Source organism: Hakea prostrata, chromosome 6 (assembly GCF_041222555.1).
Source record: "Hakea prostrata isolate BN-2017 chromosome 6, UWA_Hpros_2, whole genome shotgun sequence".
NCBI classification, from domain to species: Eukaryota; Viridiplantae; Streptophyta; class Magnoliopsida; order Proteales; family Proteaceae; genus Hakea; species Hakea prostrata.
The window spans coordinates 33345702-33360378 of record NC_142605.1 but is presented as its reverse complement, the minus strand read 5'-3'; the positions used below and the strand labels follow the sequence as shown (position 1 = coordinate 33360378).

The 14677-nt window shown below is 34.8% G+C and overlaps 2 protein-coding genes across 2 annotated transcripts; both read right to left on the bottom strand.

The window, feature by feature from the left end:
* Positions 1–6105: 6105 nt before the first annotated feature.
* On the bottom strand, positions 6106–7924 carry LOC149013443 (uncharacterized). Its single transcript, XM_089159720.1, has one exon. It carries the CDS (start codon positions 7874–7876, stop codon positions 6302–6304), a length of 1575 nt encoding a protein of 524 aa, XP_089015846.1. The 5' UTR covers positions 7877–7924; the 3' UTR covers positions 6106–6301.
* A 4320-nt stretch (positions 7925–12244) lies between these two features.
* Positions 12245–14677, bottom strand: LOC149013442 (WAT1-related protein At5g47470-like). The gene is made up of 7 exons (XM_089160180.1): positions 14258–14677; positions 14080–14145; positions 13855–13968; positions 13499–13712; positions 13236–13397; positions 12831–12982; positions 12245–12735 (listed from the first exon to the last, which is right to left on the bottom strand). Exons 1-7 carry the CDS (start codon positions 14455–14457, stop codon positions 12606–12608), a joined length of 1038 nt encoding a protein of 345 aa, XP_089016306.1. The 5' UTR covers positions 14458–14677; the 3' UTR covers positions 12245–12605.

Below are 14677 nucleotides of genomic sequence, written 5' to 3'. Positions count from 1 at the left end.
TGTTGGTTTCAACCACTAGAACAGCTCTGTGTTGGCAATTTTCATATTTTTCATATGATGTTTTTCATGATTAGAGTATGAGGAGTTCTCATACTTAAAGTTGTTATTATACTATTAGGCAAGTTTCGTGTTTATATTAGAAAAACTTCGTAAAAATTTTAATCTTTGTGAAATCTTATTATGGTTTGAACACAAAATATAATACAATGCATATGATAGGTTATGTTTATAACTTAAGATATTGGAGAAAACCAAGCAGATAATATTTGGTTTTCCATACAGACTTACGAATGCGCATTAAATTGAAAAGATACTCAAGGTAAGATTTTGAAACTAAAAATAAATGAGCAAACTAAAATTTCCTTTAACCTAAAAGATACTCTGAAGCCATAAAATTGCTTTAAAATTTTTTGATGGATGGTTTGGTTGATTAATAAGGATTGGTTTTCACTTCTTTAATTAATCCATTTATTAATTTTATTTTGAAATTTTACAGTTCTTTGTAAATTACTTGACGGTAAAAAAGTTCATTGAGAAAGTTTGAAGAAAGCAAAGATGTAGATATACTAAGGGACATTGATGCTCAACAAGAGAACACTTGTTATGAATTTTCAAATGCAAGAAATTGGACAAATTGGGAAACTTTGGACTTCATTCCTAAGCCTAGGTATCATGTTTGGCCTTTATTTGATCCTTGGATTCAGGCGTTTTGTTCTCTTGTTTTTTCTTGTTTCCTCGGCTTAGCCGTTATAAATACGACTTCATTAAAAATATATATATTTTTTCTTTTGCCTTTTGAGTTAGTTTATTTCTCATATTTCGTGGAGGGGTTAGTTTTGGAAGTATTCCCAAGGGGTTTGTGGGGTTCACATTCTCTACGATTTTCACCCCTAGTTAGTTTCTAACATTTCTATCGTAGATTGCGTGGCAGTTAATTATCCAAAGGGTCAAAATTAAAACAAAATTAGGAACTAAATTAAATAAATTCGTAAAATATATCCCAATTTCGTCTCTTCTCTTTTTTTAAAGCTTAATTTTAGGGATAATTACTATTGACCCCCTGTATTTTGATTTTATTACTATTGTATCTCCTGTACTTTTCAAAATTATTGATCCAACCTTTAACTTTGTCTATAATTACTATTGCCCCCTTACCGTTAAGTTCGGTTAGTTTACTAATGATGTGGCATATTTATGTTTTCTCAAAAATCCCAAAATACCCTTATACTTATATCTTTACTTATTTATCCTTTTGTCAAGTTACAGTAGTACCCTTAATTAACTGTGGACAAAAAAATAATTATAATCCATTTTATTCTAAAAAAAACCACCAAATAAAGAAAGAATGATTGAATAAAACTCAAATAGAAACCGAAGAGGAAGGAAAATCGAATTCAACTCAAATTGGAAACTGAATATGGGAAACCAAATCGGATTTGAATTTTGTCTATTTATTTAATTCAAAATAAATTAAGCTTAGTGAAGGCGAGAAACCAAATCGGATTTGAATTTTGTCTATTTATTTAATTCAAAATAAATGAAGTTTAGTAAATGTGAGAAATCAAATCGAATTTGGATTTTGCCCATTTCATTAATTCAAAATAAATGAAGTTTATGGTAAAATTGACATTTAATCTAGTTTTTATAAATGAGATAGCATCATCTTTTGATTTCTTAATTTTAATGAAGGACAAATTAGACATTACATATTCAAACTTAACGGCTATTTAACACAGTTATAAGGAAGGAGCAATAGTAATTTTGTAAATAACAGGATTTTATTAGTAATAAAATCAAATTACAGAGTTTTCTAGTTGAGTCTAATTTTGACCCTTAACGGATCCACATCCTCTGTAATTCCTTTCTCTACAATTCACTGTAATTCCCTCATAGGATTGTGCCATGTGGCATTTAAGTAATCCAAAGCTTACCCAACAAATTAGAATTTAATAACAATCAAATTTATGGGTGGGTTTAAATAAAATTCAAATTTAGTTTAAATTAGATAACCTTTGGATTACTTAAATGCCACGTGGCACAATCTTATGAGGGAATTACTGTGAATTGTAGGGAAAGGAATTACAGAGGATGTGGATCCCCTTTAACTCGGTCGCAATCCTACATAAAAATTATAGAGGATGCGAACCTGATTTGTGGATTCTTATTTCTCACAATTTGCTGTATTTTTTATTGGATGTTCCTATTTTAGAACTGTTACTAGGGGATGTTTAGGTTATACTTCTGGTCTTTAGTTTAAATGAATTTCTTTTCTAATAAAATCAACGCATCCAGTGATTCAAGAAACTTTTGGACGGAACAATTACCAACGACCATCTAAGATAATTATATTTTCATTCTAAAATTAGACATAATAATATCAAGGGATAATTACTGTTATAATTACTGTTAATTCGGTTAGTTAAGTGATGATGCGGTAATTTTTATTTATTTAAAAATCTCAAAATAATCCTCTATTTATTTATAATTTATATTAAATTACATTATTACTTTAGAAATTAAAAAAATTAACCCTAATTTGGTAGCCACTTATTTTTTTTAGTTTTTTATATTTACTTTTCAATTTGGTGTTATTTTTTAGCTTTTGCAATTAATTTCCAATTTGATGTTTTCAATTTTAAGAAATTCCTATTTCCATTAGGTTTTTATTTATTTATTATCTTATTTGGCGTTACAAATTTTAGAAAGTTCATTTTCTTAGTGCAAAAAATAATTTAGGTACTTTTTTTGGAATTCAAAATAATAAGGATACAACTCTAAAATTGATATTTGATATGATTTTTTTTTCTTCTAAATGAGGATAGTATTGTGTTTTGACTTCTTAATTTTAGACGAACAAAATAGACATTAAACATGCAATTGTAACTGTCTCTGAACACTGTTAGAACTGAGGAGGGCAATAGTAATTTCATAAAGAGTAGTGTCTTTTTAGTAATTAAGCTATAATATTAAGAGCAACCGTAATCATCCCTAATATCATTGATTGAGATGACTCAATCTCTAATTAGGTGCAATTTTTTAGTTTTTCCTATGTTAGATGTCATTTTTTTTTTTTTGGGTAGATAGATGTCATTTTTTTTTTTTTTTTTGGTTAAAGATAGATGTCATATTGACTGCATGGATGATGGAACAAGGAGTAATAATAAAAGAAACAAAGTTTAGACCACCCCAAAACGGCGCGCGGGAACAGAAAGAACGAAAAGACGAAGAACGAAGAAACGGAGGTCGAACGAGGCCATCCAAAGAAACTGACGAGCCGAGGCAAGAAGTGGCGACCGCCACAAAACCAAGTCAGGACCGCCACCAAGCAACGCCAGTAGAAGTATATATGTTTTATTAGTGAGCTTGTATAGTACATGAGATGTAGTGTGAATTATGCTACTGAGTCACTGACTGAGTCAACTCTCTAACATATATATATAGAGTCAATGAAATGCTTTTTCCCATAGCAATTGGGGTTATAGATTTTTAGTTCAAATATTAATTGAATGAACAATTCCCTAATCTTAAAAGAAAAAAAAGGTTTTCATGCTTGGTTCTTTTTAGTAGAGCATAACTATTCTTGGGTCTCCTTAATACAATAAATTGTATTTGGATCTCATACAATTAACACTGTTTTCCACGATTAATTTTTTTTCAAATTCAAATCTAAGGGGTGACTCAGTTAGTAAAAAGTCAACAACTCCAAATAGGAGATTAGAGTTCAAATATTTTTTGGGGCCAGCAATATAGTCCCACCTATTATGTATAAGGATGTCAATTTGCAGTCTGAACTGTTAAAACCGAACCAAACCGGCCTGGACCAAACCTTAATGGGCTGTGTTTGGGCTGAGGGTGGCAGAGCCCGCACTAACCCGAACCCAAACCGCAACCCGTTATAAACCGTTTTTGATAATTTTAAATTAAACATTGTTTTAATCATCATATTACAACTAGGTAGTTGGTATAGACTATCAAAAAATTGAACATGAATTCAAAGATCAAATAGTCTTCTACTACTTGTAAAGGACAATTAAAAGGATTAAACATGAATGCCCAATTGAATGTACCAAGTTTGTTTAAATTAAATATATTTATCTAATCCAGATGTATTTCTTTGCATATCAAATTAATTACCAACCCAAAATAGAGACTGATTTCATAGAAGGGGGAAAAAGTCAACATTCTCACAAAACAAGAACCCAATTTCAAGACAATCAATCATAGTGTGAGTTGGAATTTAAAATGGTTTTTAGTTTGAAGATTGTTTCAGGACTATCCAGTGGAACGTGAGGAATGAGCTCACAATTTCTATGTTACTATTCACTATCTAAATTCTTGATATCCATAAGGTGGGTGAAATTTCTTTAATGTAGAATGACTTTTTTATCTTTTAATAGAAATTGATCAATAGCAATTTTGTTTTCTATAAAATTTTGGTTTTTGTTGCAGAATGCTCAATTATTTCTTTTTGTTCTCTTTCTTGCATATCATAAATTGTTAGTTCAAACCGTTAGTCAACCCCTAGTATAGACCTTTAGCTCAAACCGTTAGTTAACCTGAATCCAAACCGCACTGGCCGGAAACTGTTATTTTGCTAACGAGCCGTGTTTGGGCTTGGTGTTTTTTAGCTCGAAACCGCACCATTGACATCCCTAATTATGTAATACCTCACCCCCAATATATACAATTGCCTATTACAAAAGTTTTTTTTTTTTTTTTTTTTTTTTAATTCCAAACCTGAAAGGACCAAAGTTACATACGTATGATATTACTAAATACCCCCAAGTTTAGGTTGATGAAAGGAGGAAGGCATGGGGTATTTTAGTAATATTATATGTATTCACTAACCCAAGAAGTATTTTGGTCATTCCAATATTAAAATTTGAAAAAACTTAACAATGTGGATGGAGTTATTGCACTTAAGAGGAATCAACACTAGTTTATACTCTAAGAAGAAGAAGACATGTACATCAAAAACTTAAAAGAAAAATTAAATGGCTTGAGAGAGAGAGAGACTATGATCATTGAAAAATGCCTTCTCCCTCTTTACCTCTCTACGTCATGGGTGTTACACTGAGTCCAGATCCTTTCAACTCAGGTTGGCTATACCTCCATCCTCCTACCCTCACAGTAACACAAGCCTACCAATGCTACACGGGTAGGCCCATATATGGGATGGGGGGACGGGAGGTCAGGCAGTTGGGTGGAGGGGATTTGCACCATGTCATGCCCTATAAGAAGGTTTTAAGGCATCATGTTCATACGTGTAATTTATGTATTTTTTTTGTAATACCTAAGTATCACAAGTAGGCCCATAAGTGAGGATTGAGAGTTAGATAGAGACTGGAGAGGATCAACACTATGTCATCCTCTACAAGTGGGTTTTAGGGCATGGTTTATATGTGTAATTTATTTTTTTTGTTAATGCCTAAATTAGTACCAATGGCAGATCCATATGTGAGGATGGGGGCATAGGAGGATGGACACTTGTGTGGGGAAAAAGCTTGGGTCATGCACATTAACCGTCAAGCTTAGATTTCGGCTGTTAGATCCAAAATCTCGGTCGAGATTTCAATTTCGACCGTTGAATTTTGACGGTCAAGATCGAAATTTCGACCAAAATTTCAATCCGACCATCCAAAATGTGTTGCTTGATGGTCCTGCACATATAATGCGCATAACCCAAGCAAGACCCATTGGGTGGAGAGGATTTGTACTATATCATACTCTATAAGTAGGTTTTAGGGCATTACATTAATTTATGCGCTTTATTTATGTAATACCTAAATTATATATATTATTGGTTCATTCTTTTTTATTTTTCATAGTATTCACATGACATTTTCAGTGCATTATTTATGTAATACCTAAATTATATATATTATTGGTTCTAGTATTCACATGACATTTTCAGTGATCATAGTGCAAAAAATAAGCTGCTATTTAAGTTCCACATTGATATGTATTAAAAGAAGTCAATACTAGTTCCTGAAAATTTTTAATTTATGTAAACAAAAAGAAAAAACATGGCAAGAGTAGGAGATTATCTCTGAGTGAAACCAAGAAGAATCAATTATTATTGAGAAATATATATATAGACCTGAATAATCCAATTAACAATTTGGGACTTTCTCAGGACCCAAAAAAAAAGAAAAAAAGAATTAACACGAATAAATGGGGGTGGTGATGGTAATATAATAACAAGAATGATGGGTTTGGGCTTTTTGTTGAATTTAATTACAGTTGCTTGATACATAGATACACTGAATTGAGTATATAATCTCTGTGTCGATTCAAGCTATCATGGGTCACTATTCCCATTTGTTGTTGAACCGATCCCAACCTGCAACCATGGAGGTGATCCACCACCCAAGTTGATATCCTTCAGATCACTTAGCTTCGCTAACTTGACCTTACTGTCCACTTCATCATCTACATTAATACCTGAAGTTTTAGCAGTGTTGTTGTTGCTCTGTTTATTGTTGCTGTTGTTGTTGATACTGTTACTATGATTGTCATTGTTTTGGTGGTGGTGGTTGTTGTTGTGGTAGTGATGATGATTTGAGTGCACCCCAATCCATGGTTGTAGATATATCGCTGCTGGGACCTCGAAGCTTAATAGGGTATCAGAATCTTGCCGGATTCCGGCAATATCATCAATTGGTGCAGGGAGATTTAGATCAAGAGCTTCAGTCTTGTTCATCTTGGACCTTTGATGGAAGGGCTGCCCATGATCCTCATGATGAAGATGGTGCAGTTGCTGGCCATGATCCTCATGATGAAGATGGTGGTGGTGCTGCTGCTGGCCATGCTCCTCGTGATGAAGATGATGAAATCTAGGGATTGACTGAGATGTGTCTGGAGAACTCGAAGTAACCCAATGACATCTCTTATGGCCACCTAATGCTTGCCCAGATGTGAAAACTCTATGACATATAGAGCATTCATGCACCTTAGGCTTCCTCTTAGAAGAAATTGCCAATGGAGGAGGGTGTGAGACATGCTCATAAGGTAGAATTGCATTAATAGACTTGCTCGGAATTGAGTAATCTTCATTGGTGATCACATCTTCATCTACTTGGCTCTCATCTAAATCATCAAGCTTTGCTGCAAAACATCCTTTAACCTTCTTGTGACTAGCTCTGTGCCCACCCAAGGCTTGATGGGAATTAAACACTTTCTTACATGCCTTGCATTCAAACATACCTCTAACAACAGCTTTAGCCTTATCATGGGAGAGTCTATTCATGGCCAGCGCCGGAGCAGCGGTGGCAACACTTGCCAGATTCCGCCGCTCTTCATCTTTACAAGCCGATGCACAAGAAGACTCTGTTTCTGCCACCAGAGGATCAACTTTGGCTGTTGACAGCATTACAAGGCAATTAGCAAGATCTTCATCTTCACTAGAAGGGCAATTTGAATTGGAATTGGAATTGCCAATACCCAGTTTCAGCCTTCTAGTCCTCTTGCCTTTAGACCACCCAAAACCTCTTCTTTCGTCCATATCATCATCAAATTCATCAGATCCTGGCGTTGACACAAGAGACTCTGCTTCTTCTGAGCTACATTTACCATGTTCAAGGAAGGCTTTCCATGAAGAAAACTCCTTACCACAATTCTCACAGATCCTGCAGTTCTTGAGCCGATTTGGGTTGGTTCTCAGTGCGTACATGCGTTTGGTACCAGGTGGAGGATTGCCACCTCCAAGCTTGTCGTCCCAATCGCCGGCAGGGTCATCGTCGTCCATTTGACCAATCTCTTCTCCGATGCCATGGGCTCGCATATGACCCCCTAGAGCTCTGCCACACCCAAATCCTTTCTTGCAAATCCTACAATAATATTTGAAGCTTGGTTGTTGATCCACAACCAGAGCCATACAGATACCTGTAACAAACTGGTAATTTTAAAGAGAGAAAGAGGCAGGACAGAGAGAGAGAGAGAGAGAGAAGAGAGAGAGAAGAGGTTTATAAGTGTCAAAAGGAGAGGAAGGTGATGTTGTAGTAAAGAAGGGGTTGATGTTGTGGTTTTGTATGGTGTAAAAGGAGTTAAATGTCTAAAGTGAGGGAGTCCTAGTTTTCAGTGGAGCTATTGGTTCATTGTCGATGAGAGAGGAAAATAAGAGTGTTTGAGAGTTGAGAATATTTGACAAGTGGAAGGTAAGTAAGGGGAAGGGAGACTTTTTCTCCGCCTTGTGGTGGTGGCGCCGCCCGTGAAGCCCATAAACGGACGGAGGGGAGTGATGATGTGAAAACATGTACTGGGTTTTGAGTTGTATCAATCTGGGGTGGGTTGGCTCTAAGGGGTGTGCAAGTATTCCTGTGCAGAGTCCAGATCACCTCTGTGTCCGCTGTTTTTCTGACACTTTTTCACCACACAATATACATGGAGCCCACGTCTAAATACTGATAAAATAATTCAAAAGTGAAACTCCCTACTGGGTTTTACGTAGACCCCATTTTTAGTGTGTGGTAGAGAAGTGTCAGGGAACCAATATGTGCTCCTCCGACAGGAATGGTGTTCCAAACTCTGAGATAGAAAGAGGCAAAAGCGTGTGAGAGAGTGTTTTCCGGCCGGCCATCCAGTCTAAGTGAACAAGAGGGAGTGGTTCTAACTGCCGACCTATTCATATCCCTTCAATTCCAAGCCAAGAAAACTACCTATAGCTTCTCCTCCTCTGTCGGTTGGTCCATGCCTCTTTTCCACACAATTTTCTCTAAAAATAAATGTTGATTTACTGAAAAGACTCTTTTCTGTTTTCAGATATTATCTAATCAAAGATGCTCATCAATACTTACTAGAAAGACAGCGACAGAGAGACAATTAAGCATAAAGATGAACACAAAAATCAGTTTTTCTATTTTTGAAGATATTTCTTGACACTGAAAAATCTGTGCCTGAAAAAAAAATAACAAACAACAATAAATTTAATGTTGTTTGACAAAAATATTTAGATCTGAGTCAGAATCTTTTACTTATCAGTTAAAGACGTGTATGTTTTCGTCACATTTCTCCACCACATAATAAAAACATGGTTCATCTGTGAATATTGATAGATAAATCAGAGATAAGACCCTCACGTAGACTTCACTTCGTATAGTATATTGAAGAAACATGAAAAAAGCATAGATCTCTCTATCTTGAATGATAGAAAATCAAGACTCAATCTGATCTATCGTCAGAGTGAGAGACCTTCATCACGCTTCTTATTTAATTATGATGAAACATCAAAGCTTTAGTGATCTATTTTTGCTGAACTACCCATTAATGAGAACTTATAGAGTTCATACTTTTTTCCTCAAAACAGTAATAATAAACACTTGGAAGTCAAAACTTTAAATAGTTGCTGGGGTCATCATCTTCACCATCAAAGCTGTATATTTTGTTATTGTAACCTTTTAAATTGTATTTTCTATTTTTGGGTAGAAGTTTTATAGAAATGTCTTAGACATGCAACCATTAACTGTATTAACAGTTGTGATCTATCACCAGTTAGTGATCCTTAAGGTTTATATTGGGAAAAATAGTTTTATAAGTTCAAACATCTCAGCCTTGAAAGAAGTTTCAATTCCCATCAAAACACAATGAATTTAGCTGTGACATCAAACAATGAAATGGTAGAGAAAATCCATCCAATGATGTTTATCTGTGTAGCACAATCTTGCCCAACAATATTGAAATTCTTGTATGAAATTTCCAAAAAAGTAGAAGCAACTTCTAGGAGTCTTGACTTCTCTTCCACTTGATCTGATTGTAAAGTCATAAACCCTTTAAAATCTATAGATTTCTTTTGTACCTGTGACCACATGTAGTTGATAATTTGGCTTCCAATTTAATCTATAGGTGGGGATTCATTAAGTTAGGGTTTGGACTAAATTGAAAAAACCAAGAGTGAAGATATTGTGAGACTTGAAGAGCAAGGAGAAATAAATGAAAATTTGTAATATTATAGGGACTTTTAACCAAGTAAGATGAGTAGTTGTTGGACTAAAGAGAAGGGTGGGTGATGACTTAAAACACTCCCATGAGAGATGTTCCAATCAAATAGGGTTGTTATTGATGTCACCAGCACAGCCCATAAGTCCTAATCATGAATTAGAGAAAGCTTAACTAACACAGCTTGTGGTCTTTTATATGAAGCAAGAACCAATACTAGTGAAAGTAAAAGATCATGAAGAGTGAAGAGACTCTTACTCTACTAAATTAATTAATTCTTTAAGTCAAAGACCTTACTAACCCTTTGTCTTAAATTTCGTTCTAATTTAAAACTTCAGATCATATGGAATAGTTTTCAAAATGTGAAATAGTGAAGCGTCATACTTAACTAGACATGGTCATGGAGAAGAAAATCCTTTATCACATGAAAAAAATTTTGTAAGAAAAATATTAAAATTGGGATTTCGCTCTTGTTGAAACATTAAATAGAGTTGGTGCAACTAGCACACTCTTCAGTATACCCAGTGAACTCTACAGCTCAAAATTAATTATGAAGACAACACCAGTTCAACAAATCCTTACTCATTAGTAGAGTAATTGACTCTAATGGTGGTTGGGAATATTATGCCATGATGGTATGGATTTCAATTCTTCCATTTTGTCTAAGATCTTAATCTACTTTTAAAGTTTTTACCAAAAAAGAAAATTTTTCTTATAAAGTTTGAGTGACTTGCACTCTCTAATTTTGGGGGTGGTGGGGGGGGGGGAGAACCTTGGATCATATCTAAGATGAGAATCAGCCCTCTAAGCCACAATTGAGCAATCTTGTAATTTCCCCAAAAATAAGACAAATTGTAGGGTATTAGGAATATATGCTGGATTTTAACAAATAAAAATAAAATAAATTATAAGTTGAATAGTAGATATGAAGATTAATGAATTTCTTAATGAAGAATCAGTTGCCTCATGGATTCAACTCTTCCTAATGGTATGTTTAAGTTATCTTGAGGATGTAGTTGAGATACAAGTGAGTTGGTTTGGATGAACTTCATATTCAAAAAATAACAATAATAATAATTCTTATTTTTACCACACTAGTTATAGAAAATTAATTTTCACATTCGGGTGTACATCCTAGGGAAAATCCTAATTCTAGTTGAAGCTCATAGGCATATATATCATGAAATTAAGCCGTGAGTGATGGGCGATGAATATTTTTGTAGGCCCAAATAAAAAAAAAAAAAAAAAACTTCGGCGATCGTTCAAGTCATCAGGCTATGTACATATGGGCTTGGGTTGGACATGCCATCCACAAAACTCAAATAAACAAGAAATACGATCAAGACAAAACTCTTAGGACTCATTCTATTGGAATGCAAGGGCCCCACTGGGGGGGAATGGAGCAGACTGATATTCAGTCCATTTCTGACAAGTAAACGGACCATCCATTTCCTTGTGGATGTATGACATATGTCCTAACATTACATTAAAGGACTGGGGTCTATTTACAAGTCACATCAAAATTTTATTTTAATTTAATCATAACATTTGTGACTTGCGACTTGCAAATAGACCTCAACCCTTTGATGTGATGTTAAAACATATGTCACGCATTCACAAGGAAATTGGATAAAATTCTGGGGTGGAGCTACAAGAGTCCTTCATAATTTTTTAGTTGGTAGAAAGATCCTTCACAATCATTGTATTAAAAGAAATTCATTTTTCAAACCAAAAAAAAAAAGGGGAAAAAAATCAATTTAATTGGCTGGGCTAGAATAATCATCAATGATAATAAGGAATTAGGACCAAGTCCAAGCCCACCTAGGCCCAAAAGGCAGATCTGGCAGTATAAATCCATTGAGTGGAATCGTACGAATTTTCACCACCAATTTCTTTTTCTAATTGGGTTTGGTGGATAGAAACCTCATAAGGGCCTGTTTGGTTACATGAATCCAGAGATTTCAAATCTCTAGATTCATGAATCTGAGAATTATACATATTTGGTTGTAAAAATCTCTAGATTCATGAAATCTAGAGATTCACCTTTTTACACTAAAAACGTGAATCTGTAGATTTATGGGTAAGGGGTGAAATCCAGAGATTTCAAAAAAACTATACATTTACAAATTCATAAAAATCACGTCGATCAAATAGTTTTTTAGGATGAATCCACATATTTCATTCCACAACTAAACATTTAATTTTATAAATTATGACTCCACTGATTTGAAATCTCTAGATATTTGAAATATCCAGACTCATGTAACCAAACAGGCTCTAAACCAATCTTGTCCTTGTGCAATAAAAAAAATTCTTGTCAATGTATGTGAGTTTGTATATATTTATTTTTCAGATAAAAATGTAATCTCATGGGACCACAATGGATTAGGGACTACATTCTCGTTATATGGTTTTTCTATTCTTTTAAACAAAAATAAGTTTTAAAATAGAAACCAAACGTATTTAAAAAATGAAAACATAGAAAATGAGAACGTAATCCATTTCCTCTTTTGTTATGTTTGAGGGTGCTTATGTACATTTCTTACAGACTACACAAACATGGTTTTTGGCCAATATAAATTTGGAAAATGAAACCTAATGAAGAAGAAATCTCCATTGAAGGAAGTACCTAGATCAAATATGGCAACAAAGTAGTTCTGAGAATAGAACGGTTAACTTAAAAGAGGCCTCTCCGGATCAAAGCTTGTCTCATCAGCCTTTCTAATGGAGATGAGATCTTCATTCTTCTTTGCCCATAGCACAAAATAGAGACCACTGAACATGACTAGCATTCCAAATAAACTGCAAAATCCAAAGTGGTTATGAGTTAGCTCTAAAGAACTACCTTCACTTGCTCAATCAATATGAAGAGAATTCAAAAGAAAAAACTTATATACCTTCCCAAGGTCATGGCATCACCTATGGTGAACCAAGAGATGATTACAGAGAACAGTGTTCCAATGGGGTTGAACATGGAGACGAAAACAGGTCCTCTTTTTTTCATTGACCATATACTAAAGCTTGTGCAAGCTCCACCCACAATCCCTCCCTGTAGATTCCAATTTTTGTGAAAAATCACTAGTTGAAAAGGGAAAAGAAAGATATAAAAACAATGATTCTGTAGAAAAGTGAGATGAATTCATTTATTTATAAATAAAGTTGAGCAGAGTTAGGCCAAGGTTCTTTGATTGTATATCTGGCTTTGGAACAGTTTTTGGTGTAAAGGAGGGGAAGGTGCTTTTTAAAATTGGTTTTTTATTTTCCTTTTGAAAACCCTATTTTGTGCTTAATTTAACAGTTACCATTAGAATAGCTGCCATAAGGATTTGAGCATTCACAGTTGGCCAATCAAAGTTTAGTCTATGTTCTTGGATCGACTGCACTATTCCTATAAAAATGGCACCAATAAAAGCTGTTGCAGCACTCAAGGACATGGGTGCAGGGAAATCCACCATTACTTGAGCCTGAAGACAATGGAAGAGTTGGGGAAATCCACCGTTATTGATCAAAACAAAGAATAGTAAATAATTGAAGCATCAAAACATGATACAGAGATGAATTTTACCTGTAAAACACTAGTACAGGATAAAGAAAAAACTGCTCCAATCAAACACAAGCAACCAATAATCTTGTCTTTATCTAATGAAGCAAGTAGTAACAGTGAATGTGAAGGCTGTGGGCCATGAAAGAAACTCATAGCTAAGGCTCCTCCGATGCAAGCAAGTGTTCCAAGAATCTTTACTTTACTGTAAATGCATTTGAGGTTCACCTGCTCTAACCTGAACTTGGAAGAAACGTAATCATTTGACTCATGTAATGAAGAAAAGTATCTTCTATGTTTTCATTCATATGGGTTTTGATTTTTCTCATCTAATGAGCAGATGGATGGAGAGAAAATAGAAGAGAAGAGATAGTTAGTACCCGAGTGACCAAGCAATTAGGAAGATGAAGCCTGGAGCAAGGTTGGGCATGGCAGAAGCAACAGCAGGAGCAGTTTTCTGAATCCCCATGAGCATCAGAGCTTGGAACATTGTGCTGAAAACTCAAGCATATATCATAAACTAAGAACTCTTAAAATTTCTGAACCCATTAAAATTTCATCAGTTTAGACAGAGAAAAAGAAGATCTGTGAATGAAGCTTGTTACCCTCCAAAGGAAATCAAGAGCAATTGACGTATTATCTTAAGAGTGAATTTCTTTGGCCAGTTCTGCCTGTATAAAAGCAAGACAAACATATGCTTACTTCATTAGAAGGTTTCCACAGAGAGAGAGAGAGAGAGAGAGAGAGGTAATTGGTTAAACTGAACATGCAGCAAACACAAACCTTTCAAAGGAAAATGATAAAGGAAGGAGAAGAATGGAAGTGGCAATGTTTCCATAGATGATAAGGAAGGAATTGGGGATGCCAATGGACATGAGATGGCTTGCGAATACCGAATAGAACCCATAAATGCCTTGAATGGTTATCAAACCTGTTACAACAAGAAGTTCCTCCAGAAAGTTAGCTTTGAAGAGATGAAACATCTCTTTCTTGATTCAGGTCTGCAGTGCTTGAAGAGTTCTCGAGCTTCCCAGTTCAATCAAGCACAATTAGCCTCTCTTCCTTCTGCTTCTGCTTCTGCTCCTTCTTCCCAACCCTTCTGTCTAACAGGTGTGGGAGTTCAGCTACCGTTCTCTGGGCATCAATTCCTACCAGTCTTGTTCTGGTTCTCTTCTTGGGTGTCTTCTTATTTGAAGTGCGATC